The following is a 23982-nucleotide window of genomic DNA, read 5'->3' as shown; positions in this document are numbered from 1 at the left end:
GTCATGATGTAAGAACAGATACCGAGATTGATAAAAAAACATGAGCTAATATCTCTTAAGAGCATACTGTACTAATTTCATATCATCCTGAGGAAGATACAGGCGTCAGCAGCGCAGGAAAAACACCTGGAGGACCATTAGAGCTAAACAAATGAGATTCTGTTTGATAACAATGTAGATCAAGAGCAGCAAAATGGGGACCAATTCTGCTTCCTTGAGTCACTTGTTAGTTTAATGCCTGACGACATGATTAATTAAATTCAATTTGCCATGCGAGCAGACAAATGATCCATATGATCTAAAGTCAAATGCAAAGCGCACAATGTCTGCGGTCAGAATGCATGGATAGCTATGTTCTGCATGAAGAAAACTGAAGAATCTCTCGAAAATCCTTCGATCAAGAAGACTGGTTTTAAAACTGGTCTGGTATCAAGATCAACATTTTCTTCACAAGAAAGCCCCACTCAAGGCTCCCCATCAGCATGAAATGGATACAGTTAAAATGTCGCAATCCTTCCTACCATATCACATGGACCTTCACTTGCCTATGTCTCCAAACCACCACCAGTATAATGGGCTGAAGCAAAGGGACTGCCATCTCTTTCAGCTTCACATACACAAAGCAACCAGGATCTTTTGCAGTTAGAGGCAGTAATGCTGGCCATCTGCTTCAAGGACTCCATGATTGGGAGGATATCACATGTTCATTGAGGAAAGAGGGCCCTAGTAAACTGGCAATCTGCCCATCTCTCTTGGCCCACCCTCACATGATGTGAGGGCATTTTGGTTGGCAGTAATGATACACCTAGATGTTCTTCTGTGGATAAGGCTTAAGTTGGCATGATAGATGTTCTCCTGTGAACCAGAAGTTCTAATTATCTTCGAGTTGGGTGAGTGAGTTCCATATGTTGGGTTTCTATTTTGTCTGTCAATGTTACTTTTCCACCATGTTACATCTTTGTCATGCACATAAAAAGAGGAACAATGAAGTAGGCTTTGTAACATCAAGGGAAAGCTTAATCATTTTATTCTGTTTATCAGTCTAGGAAAACTATGTTGCTTATTGAGTGGGAGGCACCTTAAGTGGCAACCTTGATTGGATCTGAGGAGATTGAAAGATTCTTGCTGACCCACTAAGCAAACCTTATTAACATGGAAAATCCCTGGTTTCATGGAATATATGGCTCAGTCAAAATAAAAGGGCCAAGGATCACAGAGGATCAAAAAGAGAAATCAAGACCACATTGACTCCAATTTGTTAATTATAAAAAGAGGTTACTCCTAAAGATATGCCCTAACATGTAACATCCTTGTCACATGGTGAACCAATATTTTGTGAAGAGAGCGGAGGGAGCCTTATCTCCTGCAGTGTTCAATTGCTTCAACATGACAACAGAGGTTATATAGATGGAATTTTTTTTTCTATGTATAAATTCTATTTTCCCAAGAAAAAAGACCGACAAATTCCCAAATCTTATGACAACTTCCCATACTACTTATCTCATCTGAAGGGCAGATTTTTTTTTTTCAAGAAAAAACAACAAACAAGTAAACTTTCACATGAATGTCAAAGAATTAATGTCAATTACCATGTCGATGGTTTGAAATAAAGAAGAAGAACAAGAACAAGAAGATCGACTGGCGTATTAGAAGTTAAACCCTAACCCAACAAGAATCTTGAAGTCCCTGTTATGTTGCATTTATCCAAATGAGAAAAACTCTCTTTCCCAATTTACAATGGAGCTAAATAGTGCTCAGTGAACTTATTTAGCAAGCAGCCTTCATGGTATCATAAAAATTACGGAACTAAGGACCTGCAGTGAAACATATATCTAAGATGGTCAGTTCCTAGCTTGAGAGTGAATCATCATTGAAGTATGCATAAAAAGTCAAGGGGGCCGACATATGACATGTGGAACGCAGTCAATTTTGCTTATCCATGGATCCACCTTTAGATCTCATTACAAGCCAAATGATAGACTTGGGGGCTTTGAACCCACCAATACCCAACCTTCTGACATCCCTTGGGCACATGGTGATTTGGTGGGGAAGCTTCTTTAGAAAAATTAGGACATCATGTGGCAATCTAGTTGTGCAAATGGTGGTTGTTTCTTGGAACATGGATGAGATGATTGTGCTGAATAAGTTGGTCCTCCCAAGGGCACCACCCCATGTGATCTTTCAACTTTATGCATGTGGTGGTGCATCCCTTATTCTTATCCCACATCTCAGCAACTCTACATTACCTTCCTAATAGGGCATCCATTATTCCCTCATAGGGGCATAACCTATAGATGCACACATGCATGTGGGCACATGCATCTATGTAATAGTTTTTAATGTTTAAATGATCCATAGACCTTTTTTTGGGGGAAATAATCTATAGACTACTGGGCTCAAGAATGAATTATAGGTAACACCTGCCTCCCTTACAGATAAGATAATGCCTCTTGCATCATTTCAAAGGCACTAGCAGCTACACAAAGCCAACGGCCACCTAGAATTTACAAGGAATTTTGCATGATCACATTAAAGAATTGATAGTGGGAGGACATATTTCTATTCATAAAATGCTTAATGTCAAAGTCTAGGAATATATAGACAAAGTTAGATATCATTCTCATCTCAAAAGTTACAAAAAGCACACTGGTAAGACAAAAGCGTATCATTCTCACTCCGAGGAGAATTTTATTAGAGTTATTTTAATTGGATGGTGAGGCTACCATCATTAATATATTTCATCTGCAATGTAACAGCTGTAATTTGAATTTAATAGTAAGTTTGGAGACTTCATACTCCCTGTGGGTGGGTCTTGAGTTGTCTGATGAGCTTGTGATGAGTGTCAGGAGATAATATATGAGGAGAAGTTGGTTTTGTGCTCTGGGAAGTCTCTGCAAGTTCAGTGCTTTCCCACTGTCTGCTTCCAATCTGCTTTACTTCCTCACTACCTCCACTTATGTTTTGCTGCCTCCCTTGCTCATTGTTTTACCACTGTGAATTTCCGATGATGATATGCCCTTTAAAAAGATTTACCAATTACCATTGTTTTACTGCCTCCCCTGCTCATGAAATATCTATAGGTCTTTTTCTTACAGCTGCTGTAACTTATTTCAGGTCTCCTCTTTCGTTTTAGTGAGCCTATCTGTATTTTGTTGTCTACTAGTATTGATATCAGTCTTTATTCTTATTTTTATTCTAAATAGGAAAGAAGGAGTCCTTTTTGGCCCATAATCCACCTTGATTACACAATAATATGAAAGCAAATTAGTTCATTTCTCTTCCTTAATAAGATGTTAGTTGGAGTTCATACAATGTTTTCACCTAAATTAAGGGGCAGCAATGGCCGGACTCAGGTTGTTTCCCATAATAATCCAAATACACTAATAAATAGTTGGATCAAATTTTATTAGAGTCATGAGATCCAAATCAATAACTAAAACCAATGAAAGCAGTAAGTTGTAAAACCAAAAGCAAGTTCACTTTGAGATCGGATTCAATTACGTCTCAAATCTTCCTCTATTCATACAGGGCTATAGGATTTATATCTGAGTTGTTGGATCGATGTGAAGTGGTATCATCGGCCTTTGTCGCTAAAGTTACTGAAAATAACTATATGCCACATTCTGCAGGACTATTTTGTGACCACGGTAGCCATTTATATCGTACTAACTGGCAAGCAGTTTGGTGTAAATGCGATCTTCTTACAATGTGGTCCAATTCACAGTTGCCAAACAAACTCCTTGCATGAAAGGGAACAGCTCGCATCCTCCATGAACTCATTCTCATTGTCTCATTGCAGACCGCACTATATGTATTCCAAAGCAAGACTGAGCTTAATATAAAGCATGCATGGTCCTTCATGCAGAATGGTAGGGACCATAAGGGATTTCATCCTAAGATTCTTTTGCAATCAAAGCCATGTTTTTTTTTTTTTTTAATGAAAATAATCAAAGCCATGTTAGCATGCCCAGTGCTTCATGTCTTTCTGAGTTTGCAAAAAGAGTGAGGATTTATGTCCAAAACTAATATTTTCATGCAGGGTTGCATTAACATGGAAAAATGGATTGGAAGCGACATTTCCATCGAGCAACCAAAGCACATTAGACAAGGTTTGATGGTTATGCAGCCATTCGAGCCTATGTACATACTTCTGCAATGATCATTTATTTATCATTACATTTTTCACATTGGCAAAGATTTTTTTTTTTTTAAAAAAAACACTGTAGTTCAGAAATACATGCCTTTCTTGGTAGAGCCTATCAATCCTTCATGGGTGTAACTTCTTGGTGTCATTTTTGGTAGATTACTTCTTGGTGTACTTTGACAACTAGTTTTACCACATATCCAATTCAATATTCCTATCTTTCCAAAATTCAATTTTTTTCGAACCTAAAGTGAACTTGTGCTTAAAATCACCCCACGTTGCACAACATTGTAAAACACACATGAATCATCAAACTTTATCTCCACTCTACAGCTGAATAGATATGAAGCATGTAATCATTATATTTTTATTTTTAATCAAATTTGGTGGGCTTTACCCTCTTCTTCCATCACAAAAAATAAAGAAAAAAAAAGATCACACATCTCCATTTTACCATTTCCATATCCTAATGGTATGTTGTTCAATCTTTTTACTTAATTCCTATGGTCTTATTGTGAGGACTCGTGCGGGCGTGTGTTTAGTCCCACATCGGTTATTCGCTGGGTAGATCTTGGGTACTAATACAGAATCAAGGAACCCAAATAATACCTTTCGGCTAGCCATTTTGGATGAGGTCCTGGATTGTTACAAATGGTATCAGAGCGGACCCAGCCCATAACCTATGTGGACTAGGGACACTGCAGCACGGATCCATTGGAGCTGACTACGGGCCAAGAGTGGTGTTTGTGATTAGATTTGAATAGATTTGAACCCTTAGCCTGACGAGGACGTCAGGGCTTGAACGGGGGGAGTATGTGAGGACGTGTGTTTAGTCCCACATCGGTTATTCGCTGGATAAATCTTGGGTACTAATACAGGATCAAGGAATCCAAATAATACCTTCCGGCTAGCCATATTGGATGAGGTCTTAGGTTGTTATACTTATAGTCCTTTGGATCCAAATAAACATATTTAAAAAAATAAAAAAAAGGGATAAATATGTTTTCCTCTATGTCAGCCTCATACACAAATATCTAAATATTATAACCCTGACAGAAGTTAATACCTCCTGGTGAATCTATGTGCAAACTTGAGAACTGTGCATGCATGTTCTACGAATATCAATTCCAAGTGTCTACACTCCATAGGCTGAAATGGAGAAATTCCTTCTTGTGGCCTTGGGGACTATTCAGGTCATTTCAGGCAAACCAAGAGAAGCGACCCAGTGCTTGCCCCATTCTGTTCCCTGGGGCTTCAGCCTTCACTCTCTTTCTAGGTGGCATTTATGAGGAAATGAGAAGGGCGTGATGGCATGTGAGATTCCTCTGCTACATGATTGCCCACCATGCCTATGCCTTTGTCAAGAACTGCCGGCTTTCACAGGTCACCTATTAATACATTGTGGGTCACACTTCCCTCCATTCCTCTGCAATGGTTTTCCCCTATAGTTGTAAAATACATTGCCCTATACAATTAGAAATGCTATAATCGACACATGACATGCTTTGAGAGCATTTCTCCTGTTGAGATTTTTTTTTTTTTTTTTTTTTGTTACAACAGCTGCTCACACTACTTTAGCATAGGTACAGCCAGCAGAATCAAAAGCAATTTTATATCTAAAAAAATTCCTTAGGCACCTATTACCTATTGATCCCTTTGTTTTTTTTTATTTTTAAAACAAATGAACCATCTTATGGGCAATTAGTGGTTTTCTTGGAATGGGATATCAACAACAGTTGTGTTGCTTGGAGCCTACATGGAGCTGAATTGCCTCTACATAATATAAAACATTTTGGTGAGCACATAACATTACAGTGTGATAACTTGCATGAGAGGATATGTTTTCCAAGAGTTGTTTGCTCTAGTTCTTAGTTTCCAAGATTTACTAAAATAGCAATTACTTGTAAAAAAAATTGCACAGAGGAGTTGAAAACTTTTGAGACATACTTAATGCATGGATTGTTAGGCACATGGGTTAGAGTGGAGGTATCAAAAACCTTCTGACCTGTTCATACCTTTCAAAACTTGCAAGCCCAAACTCACCTCCTATTGAGAAATCTCAGTATCCTTTGGATATTTTTTGCTTTTCTTAACAGGAGTAGACCAGGACTGAGAAATAAGAAGACCAACAGAGCATTTAGCTTCACCTTCTTCTCATTTAATACTCCCTAGCCCTGCTCTCTAGGGCATACCACAATATTACAAGGCATAGAAGGTGGGCAAGGTGCTAATTCTACCTTCCTCTGTATCTCTCTTCTTCTCCTTTGTCTCTCTTCTTCTCGGAAGGCTTTAGGCGATTGAGAGAGGGTTTGGTGTATTGACATGATGCTGGCGTAGGAATCATTTCTCCTGTACTGCTGGTTGCATTTATGAGTTGGAAGGAAGATGAGAATTGGGTGGAAGGTTTATGAGGAAATGTGGAAGGGTTACCACCTCAGGATTGTGGGGGATTCTTTAAATGCTAGGCTTTAAGGTTCCTCTCAAACCCTAGAATTTGGCCCTGGAAATTTCTCTGTGAGGGAGAGTTTTGGGTTCTGTCGGGAATTATATTTTGATTCTGGGTTTTTAGGGTCTTGGGTGCTGGGGAGGTTCAAAAAATGTCAGCGAAGTTCCTTCACCCATTTGCCGACGAAACCCCGGAGTTGCAGAAGCAAATTGGGTGCATGACCGGGATCTTTCAAATGTTCGACCGCCACCATTTCCTCACTGGAAGGCGCCTCAGTGGACGCAACCATAAGAAGCTTGCTTCAGGTGCCTAGCCAACGTACTCCACTTCATGATATTAAACCATCTTCATTCTAGTAAAGGTTTTGCTTTGTTGCTGTATTTCTTATTTCCAATTGGCTCATTTCCAAAAAAAAAATTAGGAAGCAAAGAGGTGCTGGGATTTCTTAAAGTCAAAATGAATTTGCTATGATTTTCTAGTTGATTCTGTTTCCAAGCTTCTTTTTTCTACCAAATCTATGAAGGTATGTTTGTGTTCTTATTCTGATTCTTGTCTGCTCTTGGTTATTTGTTGGTAGTTTTTACTATTTCTCATCTCTAACACTGTGCGTGTAGCTTTGAGATAATTAAATTATATGTCTCATCTTTCATGACCAATTTGACGATCAATGTTGCCATCACGGAAGGAAATACTCAATTCATCATTTCAATCATGATAACATTTCATTTGTAGCTTGATGATTAGCGTTTCTTCATGGATTTTTTGCTGTCGCAGTTATATAGTGCTTTTCTTTTATGGTTCAGTTCTAGTAGAAATTAGTGGTGCTGAAGAAGCAAGGTGATGGAAATTGTGTCCGCTACCCCCTACTAAGTCATTTTAAGCATATGTTGTTTCTATGAATTATGTACAGATAATGATAGTTCATTGAAGGATATATCTACCTTCTCTAAAGGAAGCCTAGTAATCCTGGTATCTCTTTCTCACTCTAGAAATATACATATACATATGTACGTACGTATTGGCTTTTGTTAAACTTGGACAGAGTTGCTATTACTAATTTTGATTAGGCTTTATATTGCTTTACTCAATATGCCTGACTATTTCACCTAATTGATTGTACAATATTTCTGCAGGCCATGCCCTTCAAAACAGCAGTAATACTGAAGCATATCGGAGTACGTATTCTCCACAGATTGTTCTGGTAGGATTTCGAGTTGGATATCATGACAAATTTTCTTTTTTCTGCTATTTTTGAGGATTATAATCATGTAAACTGTTTGTTCCAGGAGAAAAATCACAGCAAGAGCTCAAATGAGAACCAACAAGCTTCAATGGAGTCATCAAGGACTTCTTTTTCCTCCTCATCCTGCTCATCATTTTCTTCTCTAGAGTGTAACAGATCAACTCAACAAGAGCCTGCCTCTATCAATCGAACTTTCCTAGAGAGGTCCGCAAAGAATTCACCTAGGTTGAAGCGTTCTGACATCAATAACAGACCTGTTCAGTTTGAGCCTCTCAGTGACCCACCACATGCATCCACTCAACCTGATCGCCAGTCCCTCGATTTCCGAGATGTTGTGAAGGACTCTATCAACAAAGAAACTCGCAGTTTATCAATTAAAACCACAACAAAAGAGGAGGTGAAGAACCACAAGCTGAAGCATAGAGACTCTCCAAGGCCCATGCTGCTGTCAAAGTCAGTGGATGGATCTTATGTGATTGGTGGAGATGAAAAATCCAGATTGTCTGCTGATCTCAATGAATCCCTTCAAGTCCTAGTGAAGCTCAAAGAAGCACCTTGGTATTTCTTGGAGGCTAGCGAACCACCAAGATCATCACTTGAAGCAAAAGATACCTCATTTTTTCCAGTACCGAGGGAAGCTCCACGGTTCTCTTATGATGGAAGAGAAATTTCACGCCCTTCTCTGGATTCTCGAGATGTCAGCAAACCTGCCTCCAAATTCAGAGAGCTTCCTAGGCTATCCTTAGATAGCAGGGAAGGCTCTCTAAGAAGTTCTAACTTTGGCTCGAAGCCAAACTCAATTTTGAAGGATTTAGACAAAAGTTGTATCAACCAAGGCGCACCTACACCTTCAAATTTTCAGCAAGAATGGGGAGGTCACAAGCGCCCTAGCAGTGTTGTTGCGAAGCTCATGGGCCTGGAGGCAATGCCCCACTTGGGCTTGGCTAGTCTGAAGCCAGCTGATCTGACAGAAACCTACACAAGCAAAGACAATGATCCTTTCAGTGGACAAAGGAATAGGAATCTCATAGCTAAGGCATCTCGAGGAACTCAAGACAGCAGGAAGGATCAGCTCTTGCACTCTCCAAAGAGCTCCCTCAAAGATCCTATTACACAACAGTTGAAAAAGTCTGATCCTGTCATGAAACCAGTTTCAAATTCAAGGCTTCCGATTGAAACTGCACCTTGGAGACAACAGGAAAGAATCCAAATTCCCAAGAAAACAACAATTGGCTATCGGGGAGCTCAGTTGAAGCAGCATCCTGAGTCATTTTATAGTGAAATAGAGAAAAGGTTAAAGGAACTTGAATTCCAGCAATCCAATAAGGATTTCAGGGCTCTTAAACAGATATTTGATGCAATGCAAGCAAAAGGGCTGTTAGAAACCAAGAAAGGTGAAGATCAGCGTTCTGAAGTATCAGTTTGTAAGAACTACAGTGACCAAACTACAACTGGGAATGATCAGAATTTCAGATCAACTGATGCTCGAAACCCACATAACACTCCTTCAGTTCCCACATTAATGAAAGGAAGCAATACTCCAAGAGCTTTCGAGTCTCCTATCGTAATCATGAAGCCTGCAAACTCTGTCAGCAATTCAAGTGATTCAGCTTCTTCAGATATTCCTTTGGAAGGCTTGTCTGGTCTTCGAAAGCTGCATACTAGTGATTCCATGTATAGAAAGAAGACTTCCGCAAACAACAGGATGGTTAAAGACCAAAATACTAAGGCCAGCACCAGGGAGCCTGCTTGCCAGCCTCTTGTCTCCATGGATAAGAAATCTACTGACAGGACTGAAGAAATTAGTATACAGAAAACTCATTTACGGATGGAGCAGTGCTCATATAGGCGCCATCATTCATCAAGAGAAAATAGTGGAAGCTCGCTTAAAACTTCAGGCTCTCTTAGCCCAAGACTACAGCAAAGAAAGATTGAAACAGAGAAGAGATCACGTCTGCCTATTCCTTCTTCCGAATCAAATAAGCCCCGAAGGAATTCTGCTAACAGACAAACTTTGGAATCAGTTTCTCCAAGAGGCAGGCTTAGACAAAAACCGGCACAAAAACAGCAGAATGATGACCAGTTGAGTGATATAAGCAGTGGAACAAGGAGTCTGAGTCACCCAGCTGATGAGATCTCTCTAAGGCCAGATATTAACATAAGCTTGGTGTCACAGGTTGATATCGAAGTAACAAGCGCTGATAGTGCAGAGATGGGCCTTCCTTGCTTACAGCAGGGCAGCTGGAGTCCATCAAGAAAGGCTGCCAATAGCACATCTTCAGTCACAAAACAGAAGGTATGTGCATCATAGACCCTAATCCTTGTTGTGATTAAATTCTACAATGTTTACAGTTAAAAAAAAAAATTTATAATGCCAAAAAATATTCTAAAGTTGAATTAATTTTGGGAAATGCAGATTAAATTATTTTTTTGAAATTCTAAAATTTTATTCATATGGATAATAAGTAGATGAGTCATGGCTATGATTGTCTTCCTCAACTGGTCTCTACGCATTTCACTGTCCTGAATTAAATTGTGATTCAAAATTTCATTTCTAGACTATATATTTGAATATTAGAGTCTTAGTAATCCATCAGTTTCATTTCTCTTTTACTTCCATACAGAAATTAAAGTCACAAAGACCTTCTATCTATTGACAACATGATTTTATTTTTCCAAATATAAGTTTTGTTTGCAAATAGCTCCTTGTCCTTGATTATTTACAAACGTTCCACATGGTTGATCAGTTTTGTGTTTTTATTTTCTCTGTCTGCTTCAGAGGTCCTCTTGTAGTCTGAATGAAGATGTTTCAGCCATGGAGCTTGCAGCTGTTGCTCCTGAACAGCCAAGTCCAATCTCTGTCCTAGATGCTTCATTTTATCAGGATGACATGCCACCTTCTCCTGTCAGCAAAGCTCCAAGTGTATTCAAAGGTAAGGAGATGGTTTCTGTACTGTTTTTTCTCTTTGTTTTTTCTTCATTGCACCAAAAAGGATAATGATTTGTGAAGTTCTTCATTTGCATGGTGACAATGCATACTTTTTTGCCTTATATGAAGCCATGGCTGGCAATCTTTCATTGAGGTGAAAATACTGTCACCGGTAAGTGAAATAGGCTATAGTTCACTCATCTATTTTTCTGAGGAAGTTTGCTCATCTATTTTTGACTCGTTTCAGATAAGAGATTCTTAGGGTTCATCAAGAAGTTGGTAGTAAAATGGATGGAAACTCTGATATACTATCTTCTGAATTCATCTTGCAGAGTAGATTAAACTAATTATATAATTTAACATTTGACTTAGGGTTCAGTCCCTTCGTTCCAAACTAGTACCTGCTCTGCAGCAAGCATTGAGCAGGCTCATTTAGCTCGCTCCTTGAGTTCTTCATATATGACTAAACGAGCAAGACAAGTAGACCCGACATAGTGCTGCTTCGCCAGTGGTTTAATATCTTAATTAAACAACTTATGCAGCTCCATAGGTTAAGCAAAATTTTCAAGAGAAGCCAAAAGGTTTTGGTGAATGAGCATCTATAAAAAGAACTGTGGGGCTAGTAGAAACTACTGAACAAATACTGGATTCAGCATATACTTCGCCCACTAGATGGACAGACATACATTTGTAGCTCAAGCACATAAAATGAGAGAACAAGACTCCAGCAACAAATGAGAGGCCCCCATTTTCTAACTGTATTTCAAAGGACAGGCACTATTGCCTGTCAGCTGTCTTCAATAAAAGGATAAGCAGATAACTGACAAGTAGCGAAACATGTCGGCTAAGTACCTGGTCCTACGTCATTTAACACCCACAAGAACAACTTATTTATTACCAAAAGAACACCTACAGTTTCTAACAGACCAGCTTCTGACATACATGTGATGTGTTCATTGACAGAAGCATGCAATTTATATTGGACATTGCAGTAGGTGTGACTATGAGGCCCCGCATCGTGGGATCACACATGGATCAATTCAGGGGGGCTGTCTATAACTGCTGATTAAAGAGAAGGCACTCCCAGCTGTCTCTCCCCCCACATTAAAGAAAAAACAGCTGGACGTCTCAAGCAATATGTGAAACCAAAAAACAGCACGGCCTAATCAATATGCTTGTGAAATATGTCTCGTGGTAAATAGGCTAACATAACTTTACACATAGGTCACAATTAGTACATTGTTCGTATTTGCTCATCTTATCTTTTTATATTTACATGTTATGCATGTAATCTTTAACACAAGTGGTAATGTTTTATGAACCACTGAACATAGCCATGGAGGCCTAACTTTTGGATTACCTGTGTGATAAAATTGTAGCACATGCATGTATACATACAAAGATATGCATATATAGAATATTTATACCATACAATCAAAAAGATGCATATCAAGGATCACATAACTAGTAATATAGACCTATGGACATAGCCACGTATATCCAGAATGCTAGGTTTTTGGATTTACTGATGTGATAAATTTGGAGTACATGCATGCATGAATACCAAGAATACATGCTTTGCCTATATAGATCTGCAACCACATAAACTGGCACTTAGATAGGAGAATGCGTATTATACTCTTTTCTTTTCTTGATGGATAGGTGATGAGAGTCAACTTTCAGAACATCGCTGGAGTCCAAAGACATCGCCTGACAGCTCATCACCCAAGTCAAGCTCTAAATTCAATCACAAGAAGCTTGAAAACATTGAAAACCTGGTTCAAAAGCTCAGACGGTTGAGTTCAACTGATGATGAAGTTCCAGCCACCGATCATATTGCATTGCTCTGTGAAACTCCGAGTCCAGACCATCGGTATGTGTCTGAGATCCTGCTGGCTTCAGGCCTTCTAATGAAAGACATCAACATTGGACCCATGGGTCCAATGCCTATTCAACTCCACCCTTCAGGCCGCCCAATCAACCCTGATTTGTTCCTTGTCCTGGAGCAAACAAAGTCTGGCATGCTAACCAAACTCGAGAGTATTCATGAAAACATTCCCAGGCCTAAGCCTGAGAGGGAGAAGATTCATAGGAAGCTCTTATTTGATGTGGTAAATGAACTACTAATTCAGAAGCTGGAGCTAACTAGTCCTGGTGCTCAACCCTACCTGATGCTTCGAGCAAGGAAGCTTGCTGGCAGCTTTCCTAGCGGTCAGCAACTGCTAAGAGAATTGTGTTCTGAGATTGAGCAGCTCAAAGCTGATACCTCAATCAGTGACTGCTGCAATGATGATAGCAACTTGATATCAGGTCAAGATGTGCTGCGGCAATCGAAAGGATGGTATGAGTTCGGTACAGAAGTGCCAGATGTGGTGTTGGAGATTGAAAGAATGATCTTCAAGGACCTAATTGATGAGGTTGTTAGTGGAGAAGGTGCATCTGGTTTGCAAACAAAGGCAAGCAGGGGCCGCAGGCAACTATTTGCTAAGTAACCAAAGTAGTCTAAAAATCTTCTGCTATGATTTTTTTTTCTTCCGTTTTCTTTTTACCTTGCCTGGCTTCCTAAGGGTATAATAATTCACAAAAGGAACAACTTTTCCTATCCATGTATCGTACAGACTATCTTTGTTCAAAATCTTTAAGCATTATACTGAGGACTTATAGAATAAAGCCATAAGCATTTATAAGTTCACAATCCTTACATAAAAGTGAGGTGAAAATACATTGTTTCTGTGTGGTTATCAGCTTTACGTTTCACACTTACGTGGGACGGAAATCGCATGCAAATGAGCTTTGATGAGGGTTCCAGCCATCAGAACGGAAAAAGTTTAAAGTACCAGAAGTACAAAATTCCAGTTACTGAGGCTGTTGAGATTGCGAGGCCTTAATCATTTGGGATGTATTATCAGATCATATGGATCTAGGATGATATGAGACCTTTATCAAGTGGGAAGGAAAGGCTTTATTGAACCACAAAGAATTCTCAAAGAAATCACAAATGTTTACCAGTGTTGGTGAGCTGTTACCTTGTGCCAAATTGGGAGAGAGACTGCCTGCAGCCTAGTCGTAACGTAATCAATCAACATAACTAGCTCTACAGCTGATAAAGGAGTCACCAAACGCCACCATTGCTGATATTCTACGCACCTCAAATAGGCGAGAGTCATTGGGAGGGGGGAACATGAGGCATCAGCTAGTCCTCCATTGTCAGCATTAGTAAGAATTATAAACTGATTAACTAAAGAAGAAGCCATATTTTTATATAACGTTTATAAGATATAATGTCACACCACCCTTATGACCACCATCAAGATCCAAGGTTACTGACAAGCAGAAGAGGCATAGCGCTGCCAAAACATTAACCCGCTTCATAATGAAAAGATTCCCATTAACTCAACTCCACAATTCAATTGTACTGGTATCCTGAATATTAATACCATAACCAGGACGATGGAAACGCAGTAAAGCTGGATTTACACTTGGAACTGCAAAAACTTGATCATTGATGTACGTTGCAAGGAGAACCTCTTACAGTGCATACACAACCAATTGCAGATGCTTTCTGGTGTCCAAACAGTAAGCCAGCAAAAAAAGTAGAGATTAAACCACTGTTATATCCAGCAGGGCTCCTTCAATCGTCATGCTTGTATAACCAAAAATAGCAGACATTCTTATCCCCCACATGAACAAGCAAACATGTTAAACTTCTATAATCCTCATTAGCACTAATGACTCAGGTTAGCAGTCTGATGTACACGTGTCCCACAAATAATGGTGCAGATAAGATGTTAAAAAATAGTGCCAAAAACCTAGAACACTCGAACACATCATCAAGTGCACTAACTCCATCCTAATTCCTTAGAGCCATTCACTGCACCACTAAATCAATCATGTCCATGCAGTAATAACCAAAAATATTTGAATCAGGTTGCAGCCCATGACCTTAAAACCTGAATGACTGGAATGCATTTGCCCACGATTCAACATTGGATGCATAATGATAAGTCATGAGCCTACCAAGACGTTATTGTCTTGCCATAAAGTGCCAGGCTCCTTTAATTGACCACGCCATTTTACATCTCCGAGGCTATGATCCTGCATCCGTTCTGTCAGCCTCCACCAAAGACCTCCTGCAACATGAGGAACAGCTCTCTGCAATCCATCATGGAACAGACGGTCCCACTTGCAGACACCATCATCCCAACATCTGCTCTTAAGATATTCCTGCAAATGCTGCGGCTGCTGGTCTGGTCCCAAATCCAGATGGAAAAAGGTGGAGGATTGATGTTAAACAGAACTATGGTAATGAATCCATAGAATTAACCACAAATATGTGGGCGAAGCTACATGGTTACAATTATGCAGGGAAGCAGCTTTTTATGTGATGTATCCTGACAGCTGGTCAATCTGGGGCTTTTTCATTGTTGGGACATATCTAAACTTGCTTGGCATATTTGAAAAGATTAATTCCAGCTGCCATATTACTGCTCTGTTATGGTGGTCCTTACCAAAGGGGAAACTTGTTGAGACATTCAAGCCATATTTATTGATCTCTGACTTTGGCTAGAGAAGCTTCAATCCCAATCAGCCCATATAAGGAGGAAGAGTTTTTCGCAAGTTGAACAATGGTGTATCAGATAGAGGCGACCTGCAATTATTTCAAGAAAGATGAGAAAGGCATTTTCATTTCCAAATATGGCTAATAACTGGTTGAACCAAGTACTGGCCTAAGGTAAACTCGCATATAATTGAATGTTTGAGACATCAAATATACTCACTTTGTTGTGGCCCTAAGTTTTGTGGAATTATGATTTTTGTTTATACTATGATACATTGAGAAAGAGGCTGCCAGAACATAAAAGGTGCCAACAAAAGGTGACCGTTTCATGGTTTCCCCCATTTGGTTTAGAATTTGAAATGAAATAAATATAAATAAAGGCGGCGGCGGCACCAGCATCATCAACTCAGCATATTACAAGCACCATTCTGTATATGTGACACACTTGACACATGAAGCAGGAAGAGATGCAGAATTATCAACACACGAAGCAGGAAGAGATGCAGACTTATCAACAAACAAAACAGGAAGAGATGCAGACTTATCAGCATATATGTCATGAGACTTGCATTTTTAATATAAGCTAGACTTAAGCAACTGAAAATATTCATGGATCTCTGATTTGCACTAAGTTATTTCAATTCAGTAGTACAAAATAGGACGTTCAAGTGAGACACCATGTTCAGCCAAGTTTTAAGTGCATTAAACAATGTTATATTCAATGCTAATTCCATGATATCCAATAAAATGACTCCATTATAAATTAATTGAGGTCCCATTAGTGAATGCCCAGAGGGCATTCATTAAGGGCTATCCCTTAATTTATTCAAATGACATGTCAACATCCAATGGGAGCTCAAACTATTTTTCTACAACAATTTGAGCTTCCACTCATTGGATTGGTCTCCTAAATAGATTGTTCAAATTTAATTGGCAATGCTAGCAGTCATATTGTAGATGAAGGATATGAAGATTGTCATTAATTTACTAGTTCCTTGCATAATTACTAAGGTGAGTAAGATTGTTAGTGTATGGTCTATTGTTATAAGTAGAGGTGCCAACGGGCCTTGTTCTCTCCAAGTTATGGTCAGCCTTAAATTGACAACATTAACACTTACGATCATAATGGAGATAAAGAAGGATAGAATTCTGTTAAGGTTTTCATCAACTTGAGAAAAAGTAGCTTCTTTCCTGGTTATGAATGAGTGAAAGATGTTACTAATAGTATATTGGCTACTGCTATAAACTGGAGTGCCAATGGACCAAGCTTGAACCAGACAATGGTCAGCCTGGCCCTCAATCTCTGGGCACAAGCCTGCAAAAATTAAAGGTCCTACACCCAGCTTAATTTCAGACTATCCATCACAGTAATGCAATACATTCCAAAGAGATGAAGAAGAAGCCCCATTTCATTTATCACTGCACAATTCTAAATCCACTAGTCATATGCAGCCTGCTTCCTCACTTATGTAGTTGAAAAACCAGCATCCATGGCTCACAAGAGAAAGAAGGTTTAGCATGTAGGAGTGGAAAGATAAGGAGATGGAGAGTGGGAGAGGGTGGATGAAAAGAAATAAGTTAGGGGCATGGGATTGGAACCAACAAAATGGGAGAGAATGAAGCCAGGGAGGAGAGAGGGAGGGAGGGAATATATATATATACATATACACACACACACACACACACACACACACATATATATATATACATACACACACACACACACACACACACACACACACACACACACATATATATATAGAGAGAGAGTTGTGTAAGGACACAAGAGAAGCACAGATGGGAGCAAGAGCAGATGGAATGTCGAAGGTTAAGGCATGAGGAATTGGGATAAATTCGTGAAATTTTAACTTTGACTTCAACCAAAAATCTTTAAATCGCCACTTTTATGTGTCTCCCTCGAGACAATTGGCAAAGGGGCTGCATTAGCAAGTCAATAGATGACATGTAGGCATACAATTATATTATATATATATATATATATATATATATATATATATATATATATATATTATCATACATAAATATCCTCATGGCCCAAGGGGCTCCATAGCTAGGTCAAGTTTGCCCCATTCGATCAAGCCCAACCTAAGCGACTATATCTAGCCTAATCCCTATCTCAAGTAATATAAGCTCATCAAGCTATCAGCCCAGCACAACCCAAGCCACACATAGCACAAGCAAGAGCAATTGCTTGCCACATAGAAAAATATAGACATTTGGCTGTCCATGTCATATCAAGGATTGCGGTGTTATTCATGTTGGCTGGCACAAATCAGGACATAGCATGTAAGTGCCCAACAGGGCACCGGCAAAGCTCCCTGCCAATGCATGTCCACATCATATGCCTCATCATGATACTCTAGAATTCACGCATTGTTAGCATAAGACTCAATCTACCACAAAATATTATGACAATTGATACAACAATAGCTCCAACAAAGAAGCACTTTAAAATCTTGGAAAGTTCTTACTACATAATTTTCAGGTTCTGAACTGGTTGAAATTCCTACAACACTTCAATCATTGTCTATGATATTCCAAATCAACAATCAAGAAATGGCACATATACCTTCAAGGGAAGAAAAGCTATATCCTAGACTCTTTTCTAATAAAACAAAAACATTTTGCTATAATTAATAGATGTGCAAAAATTCACATTACATTAAGGACACTGAATAACTTATTATGACTATTATAATTGTTTTCTTCTAAAAGAAAAAAGATTGAATGATTTTCATCTTAACCACGTACATTATGGTGTTTTAGCCCAACCAAAGACAAAAGAATAAATAAACAGTAAGAGAATCATATATTACATGTTTTTGCTATAAAGAAAAGATGGATTGAAGGGAAGAAGAAACAAGTATAGACTTTTTTTTGTCTCCATGCAAAAAAAATGTCTTCACAAAAAGGGTGTGATTTTGGAAGAATCCGGAACGAAAACTTAGGCAGACATTGTTGTTAACATTGGTGCTGCTATTGCACCAATGCCCACCATCATCATCACTATGACCATTGCCAATGCCACTTTACTATATCCATCATTACCATAGTTAAGACCACCACCAATACTGCCACTGATAGCACCACAATCACCCATAGCACTGCCATCTTTTCCGCCATATCATAGACAACACCTATGTTGTTACTATTATGTATAATCATCACCACCACCACCACTAAATATCATCAACCACTCTACCACCTCCACTATCATTGCCACTGATGTGACCATTACAGTCATAGCTACAACCACTGAACCTTTTTCCAATTCCCAATGACCTCTCTCCTTTACCCCAAAAAATGATAAAGAAAAGATAATCTTCCACATATACTTTTCAAGATTTGCTTGTTTGCTTCTTTACCTTTCTTTAAGTGCGTTCAACACATCATTCCAGAATTCTAAAACTTGCATAGATGCCATTCTAGAATTCTAAAAATTACAAATAAGCCCCTCCCAAAATCTAAAACTTGCATATATGCCACTCTAATATTTGAAAATTGCACACACACATGCTGTTAGATGGCATCCTTCAAATGAGGAGTAACATTATCATACTATCATCTTACCATTTTATCCTTTGAAGGATTTCTGCACACACACTCTTCAAAAAGAACTGAATTACTTATATTCATCAAAAACTGGAAAATACATATAAATTACTAGTACAAAGTTTTTGATAATCACCTTAAAATTTCAAAAAATATATGCAATTAAGTGCATAATAGACCATGGACAAGCTAAGTTATTTTAACGCAGCCAAATAAAAGGTTTCAATGGTGAAAATGTACAAATGATAGGAAAACCATACATGCAAATGTTTTGGGCTTGTATGCAAGCACTATCCAGTTTTAGAGGGATAAATACAGAAAGAAAAGTATTTTAAGGGATATACGTGCACAAATATGCCAAGAAGAATTATTAACAGTCAATTATTCTTTCTTCTCCATTCATTTTCTCAGTTGGATAGTTTCTTCCCCCCTTCCACTAGCAATCAAATAAGACATAAGTAATCCCTTACTATGAGAATACGTAAACTGTCAAGGACTAACAAAAAATAAAAAAGAAAAATGATACTACAGAATGGAAAGATGAGACTTGGTTGTCAATGGGAGACTAACTTTACCTCAAGTCCCTTCTATACTGAGAATGAAAAAAAAAAGTGCTCAATGATAAGAGCATCCTGGAGTATCTTGACTTAGTTGCAAGAAGATCTATTGTATAACATTTTTGATAACAACAGAACATAAACTGATCGAAGAAAAATTCATCAGTCCATAATGAAGCTAGAAGCAATGCAATATATAGCACATCGACTGGTTATAGCTTAAAGAAAGGAGGGGTTTAAATTGACTGACTATCTAAAAAAGATGTTGGAGCAGTTTAATGCTTGTGATTCAAAAGGAAGGAGGAATCAGTCAGTGAACAATGGAATGTTTCTATCCTATATAAAGTAGGCACAACTAGTGGCCATTATCCTAGCATAATAGGCCCCTAGAGCCGCTGGCTGTCTATGATGGAAGTAATGACTTCTATTTGCACATTTCAATCTTCGAACATTTTTTGTTGAAAAAATGGTTATTTTAGTGGCCTATAAAATAATAGATCATAAAAACAATAATAATTATATTCAACAACAACCACTGTTTATAGTATATAATTTTCTTGCATTAAAAGTTGGGTATGCTAATAAAAATATTAAAACAAAATATAAAATTTTATCTTGCAAACAAAGATTCAATAATGGCCATTATATAATTGTTATGTTAGTCATAACATATACACGGTGGTAGTTGTGTTGTGTGGCTGTTCTGTAAGTTATAATGTGACAATGTTGAAAACCCTTAGACAGCCATTATAATAGATGCCGTTTAGAATAATAATAAGAACTTCAATACCTAAAAAAGTTCAACCAGATAGTATAACTTCAATAAACCAGGAAAAAAGAACAAGAAAGAGAGATATATTGAGGGAGTATATTTGGGAGCAAAATTGAGCTGGATCAGCTTTAAATATAATTATGAAAAGGCATTACAAGCAAGGATTCACCATAATGTTAAGCAGATCAATAAATTATATCTTCCATTTAAACTAGCAAAAGCATGAGGCACGTGTAAAGATATTATCACGAGTAAGAGAATCTGCAAAGCCACAAACTTTTTTATCTAAAACAAAAGGATTCCCACCTAGTTCAGACTAATAGTTTTGATACCGAATAATAACATATTGCACGATTAGTGTTGTTCACTTATTAGCTCACGCTATACTTTACGGGGACCCAGATGACTCATTCTTGCTCCCTACAATTTAGTGTTGAAAATGAAATTACAAAAAAAATGTGGTGGAGCGATTATGTCTATCAGTCATCTCAGCATGGTAAGAAACGGTTACTCTACACTTTTCATAAAGAGAAAAACTTCATAACAATAACTGTCGACAAAGGTTACTGCCTGGTGGAAAGATTTCACATACCTCAAGTTTCTCATATGGATCCAACCATCAGAAGCCTAAGATCGTAGTTCCTCCCATCTTGATACACCATGCCAAAGTGACAGAACTCCACATCAGCAAAACCCATCTGCAATGTAACTTTACAACTGAGCAAGTTCCTGCGGGTTTTCCATAGCTCCTTTAAGTATCATCTCTGCTCTCCGCTTCTTGTCATCCTTCTCATCATCCCTCAGGAACCAGGAATCCATTTTAGCATTCCGAGTTTCCGAGGACAATGGCACCACTATGGATTTTTTGTGAATTCCAAACTTGAAATGGGGCCTTTCACTGGGAAGAACCCTTTCCTCGCTAATCAACGAAGGAAAAGACTCTCTCTTTGCTGCCTCGATGGCAGGTGCAAAAGTCTCGAGCACTGACAACTTCTTCTCATCAGCATCCTCATTCGGCATAACAATTTCAGATACTTCTTTCTCCCCATGTGGCAAGGGTGGGGTGAGGAAAGGGTTGTTAGTAACAATCTGCTTCCCCTTCCCAGCATCACCAGCAATGGCAGGCATAAACCCAGCTGTAGCATTACAAGCAAGCCGCTGCTGTAAGCTTAGCAAAGACCTCTCAGCCTTCCGCCGCTGCCTTGCTTGTTCAATTTTATCTGCCCGGGGATCTGTAGCCCTCTCGTTCCAAACTGGTGTGCGGATATAAGTATGTGGATCAGGGAATGCCGGCAGCCAATCAGGTATATGGTTCCCTGCGGGAGCCTCCCCAACATGAGCAAAGCTAGGAATTTGCTTGGGGGTCCGAGCAATTGGGAATCTGGGAACAGGCCGAGAAAATGGTACCTCCACCGACGTGCTCACAAACTGGCAGATCTCTTGAACAACACCTGAACTTGCCAGGCAACGGTATACGTCAGATGCACCAGAAAACCCTTGCGGCAAACCCAAATCCTCCAGCCCCTGAATGACATCAAACACATTGCTACTCGTCCTCCCAGACAAATTAGCATAAAAGTTTGCAGCTTTGCCTAGATCAGATATGTACCGGATCGCCACATCTGTGAGAGCATCGAGTGCAGAGTGATGGGAGCTGTGGAACCCAGTCGACCCGCAAATCTGAGTCACGGCGATCTTGGCAATGGCACGGCCAAACTCATCACCTCCGGATACCTTACTCTTCTTCGAGCTGGTCTGGTTGTCCGTTCCACTCTCCCTGCCTCCATCGCTCATATTCAACTAATCTATCATCGGTCCCGAATCCAGACCTTCACCAGCTTCAACAGCGATCTCAGACCTCAAAAGCACGCCCGATCTGGAACACGGATTTAGAAAGAGATACGTTTGGAAAACCCTAGATTTCAACAGCATTTGAAACGGAGCGAGAGAGGAGAGACAGGGAGAGAATGGAACTGCTCGAAGACTCACCGTTGGTTAGCGCGGCGACAAATCGGTTCCGCCATGCATATCGGCGGCTGGAAATCGAAGAGGACCGAAGCCTTGGAGCTCAATTGAGCCCTGGAAGATGGGGGGGAGAATCTAGGGTTCGTGGCAGAGAGATCGAGAAATAGAAGGAAAATCTAGGGTTTGGTCGTCCGTTAGGGGTTTTGGAGGGGAAAGTTTGAAAATTTCCAAAAAACCCTAGCGGAGAGAGAAAGAAGGAGAGAGGAGATCGAAGAAAGAAAGAGGAGGGGGGAAATAATTTATAGACGGGAAGGTATCGAACGATGAGGGAGTGGTTTCTATCTTTAAAAAAATACTAGCGGCGAGACATTGCGCGGGGGAGGTGGTTACAGCCGCGCCGCGTGGTGGACTGTGGTTGGATGGAAGAGATGAGATGGCTTGGAGAATATGAGAGGATTGGGAGATTTAACGTGGTCCGGCGGGATACTGGCTTAGGATAAAAGTCCCGGGGTTTGCGTTGCTCCTCGGTGGTCACGAGAAAGGCACCACGTGGAACCAGCGTCACTGGGACTTGATGGCTTCAAACGATGAAAGCCACGCGGCAGCTAAGATCACCGGACGCGTGGTTGCGTCTGGCTGTTTGCTGTTTGGTTGGTGCAGCAAAAATGTTATCTTCCTAGCTTATGCTATGCATGACCGCATTTACTTTGTTCTTTATTATTTTATAAAATGCTTGCTTGATGGGGGTTTATTAACTCAAATAATGCTTCATGTTTCAAATAATGCTACATAATATAATAGATTCAACCCCTAGGAGGTCTAGCATGTTAATTTATAAAGTTTTTCTTTAACACTCAAAAAAAAAAAAGCACATGAGCTGCCTTCATGACACAAGATGGTCTACTGATATGATGATGAAGATGTCATAAAACACATAGTCGCGGTTTTCAACATATTATGAAATTATATTGTAAAACCACTTAGAATTTATTCAATTAGAGATAATCTAGCATGGTAAAATTAATTTATATGGTAAATTATTATTTTTTTATAAAAAATAATGAGAGATGATAAAATAAATAATGAATCTCATATATGTTTTATTGAAGAAAAAAGGTAAAACAAATACTATCAAGAGAATGAATTTTTTTCTCACACCAGATTACTGAGTGGAGGCAATCTAAAATTATCATTGCTGGACCAAAATACTCCCACTTATATTATATTAATTATGTTATATATTTAGTATATTAATTATATTAATAAATCATAACTATATATTTTATCAAATTTATTAAATAAATAGTGCTACAACAATATATTTATTATCTATATTAAGTATAGTAAAATTTTATATATTTATATTTAATATATTATTTATATTCATATGATATAAATTTATTATGTAATTCATATATTGTAATTCTATATTAATATTAACTATTTATATTGATAATTTATATATTAATAAATATACTGATTTTCAAAATATATTGATTATTAGTATTCTAATATATTAATTATATTATAGTAATGATAAATAATAATATAGTTGCATATTAATTTTATTTATTAATAAATGTTAATTCTAAATAAATAATTAATTAATATTTATTAATTATCAATAAGTTTGATATGGGATTTATTAATAATTCATATAATTTATTTATAATAAGAAATATATTTTCTAATATATGTATAATAAATTTAAATATATTTTTAACTTATGTATATACTTCAAAATAGCATATATTGACAGCCTTTATATAAATAGGCCATAAATTTTGGTTAATAA

At 38.4% G+C, this 23982-nt stretch overlaps 2 protein-coding genes across 5 annotated transcripts; one reads left to right on the top strand and one right to left on the bottom strand.

Moving 5' to 3' along the window:
- The first annotated feature begins 6192 nt into the window (after nucleotides 1–6192).
- TRM4 (LONGIFOLIA protein) lies at nucleotides 6193–13482 on the top strand. Of its 4 annotated transcripts, XM_088721642.1 has the most exons (6): nucleotides 6193–6617; nucleotides 6714–6895; nucleotides 7724–7791; nucleotides 7877–10129; nucleotides 10613–10766; nucleotides 12425–13482. In XM_088721642.1, exons 2-6 carry the CDS (start codon nucleotides 6742–6744, stop codon nucleotides 13252–13254), a joined length of 3459 nt encoding a protein of 1152 aa, XP_088577768.1. In that variant the 5' UTR covers nucleotides 6193–6617; nucleotides 6714–6741; the 3' UTR covers nucleotides 13255–13482. The 4 variants fall into 4 exon arrangements, with proteins under 4 accessions (XP_088577768.1, XP_088577774.1, XP_089786666.1 ...); XM_088721648.1 differs by having other exon boundaries at nucleotides 6329–6908; XM_089930540.1 differs by lacking the exons at nucleotides 6193–6617; nucleotides 6714–6895 and adding an exon at nucleotides 7017–7113.
- A 514-nt stretch (nucleotides 13483–13996) lies between these two features.
- Nucleotides 13997–22627, bottom strand: LOC103718219 (transcription initiation factor TFIID subunit 8). Its single transcript, XM_008806927.4, has 3 exons — nucleotides 22212–22627; nucleotides 20815–22098; nucleotides 13997–15410 (listed from the first exon to the last, which is right to left on the bottom strand). Exon 2 carries the CDS (start codon nucleotides 22014–22016, stop codon nucleotides 20934–20936), a length of 1083 nt encoding a protein of 360 aa, XP_008805149.1. The 5' UTR covers nucleotides 22017–22098; nucleotides 22212–22627; the 3' UTR covers nucleotides 13997–15410; nucleotides 20815–20933.
- Nucleotides 22628–23982: the final 1355 nt, after the last annotated feature.

The sequence above is a fragment of the Phoenix dactylifera genome, chromosome 1 (genome assembly GCF_051530095.1).
Source record: "Phoenix dactylifera cultivar Ajwa chromosome 1, Ajwa_hap1_PhDact_Kaust_v1.1, whole genome shotgun sequence".
NCBI lineage: Eukaryota > Viridiplantae > Streptophyta > Magnoliopsida > Arecales > Arecaceae > Phoenix > Phoenix dactylifera.
This window is presented reverse-complemented; position numbering and strand designations above follow the sequence as displayed.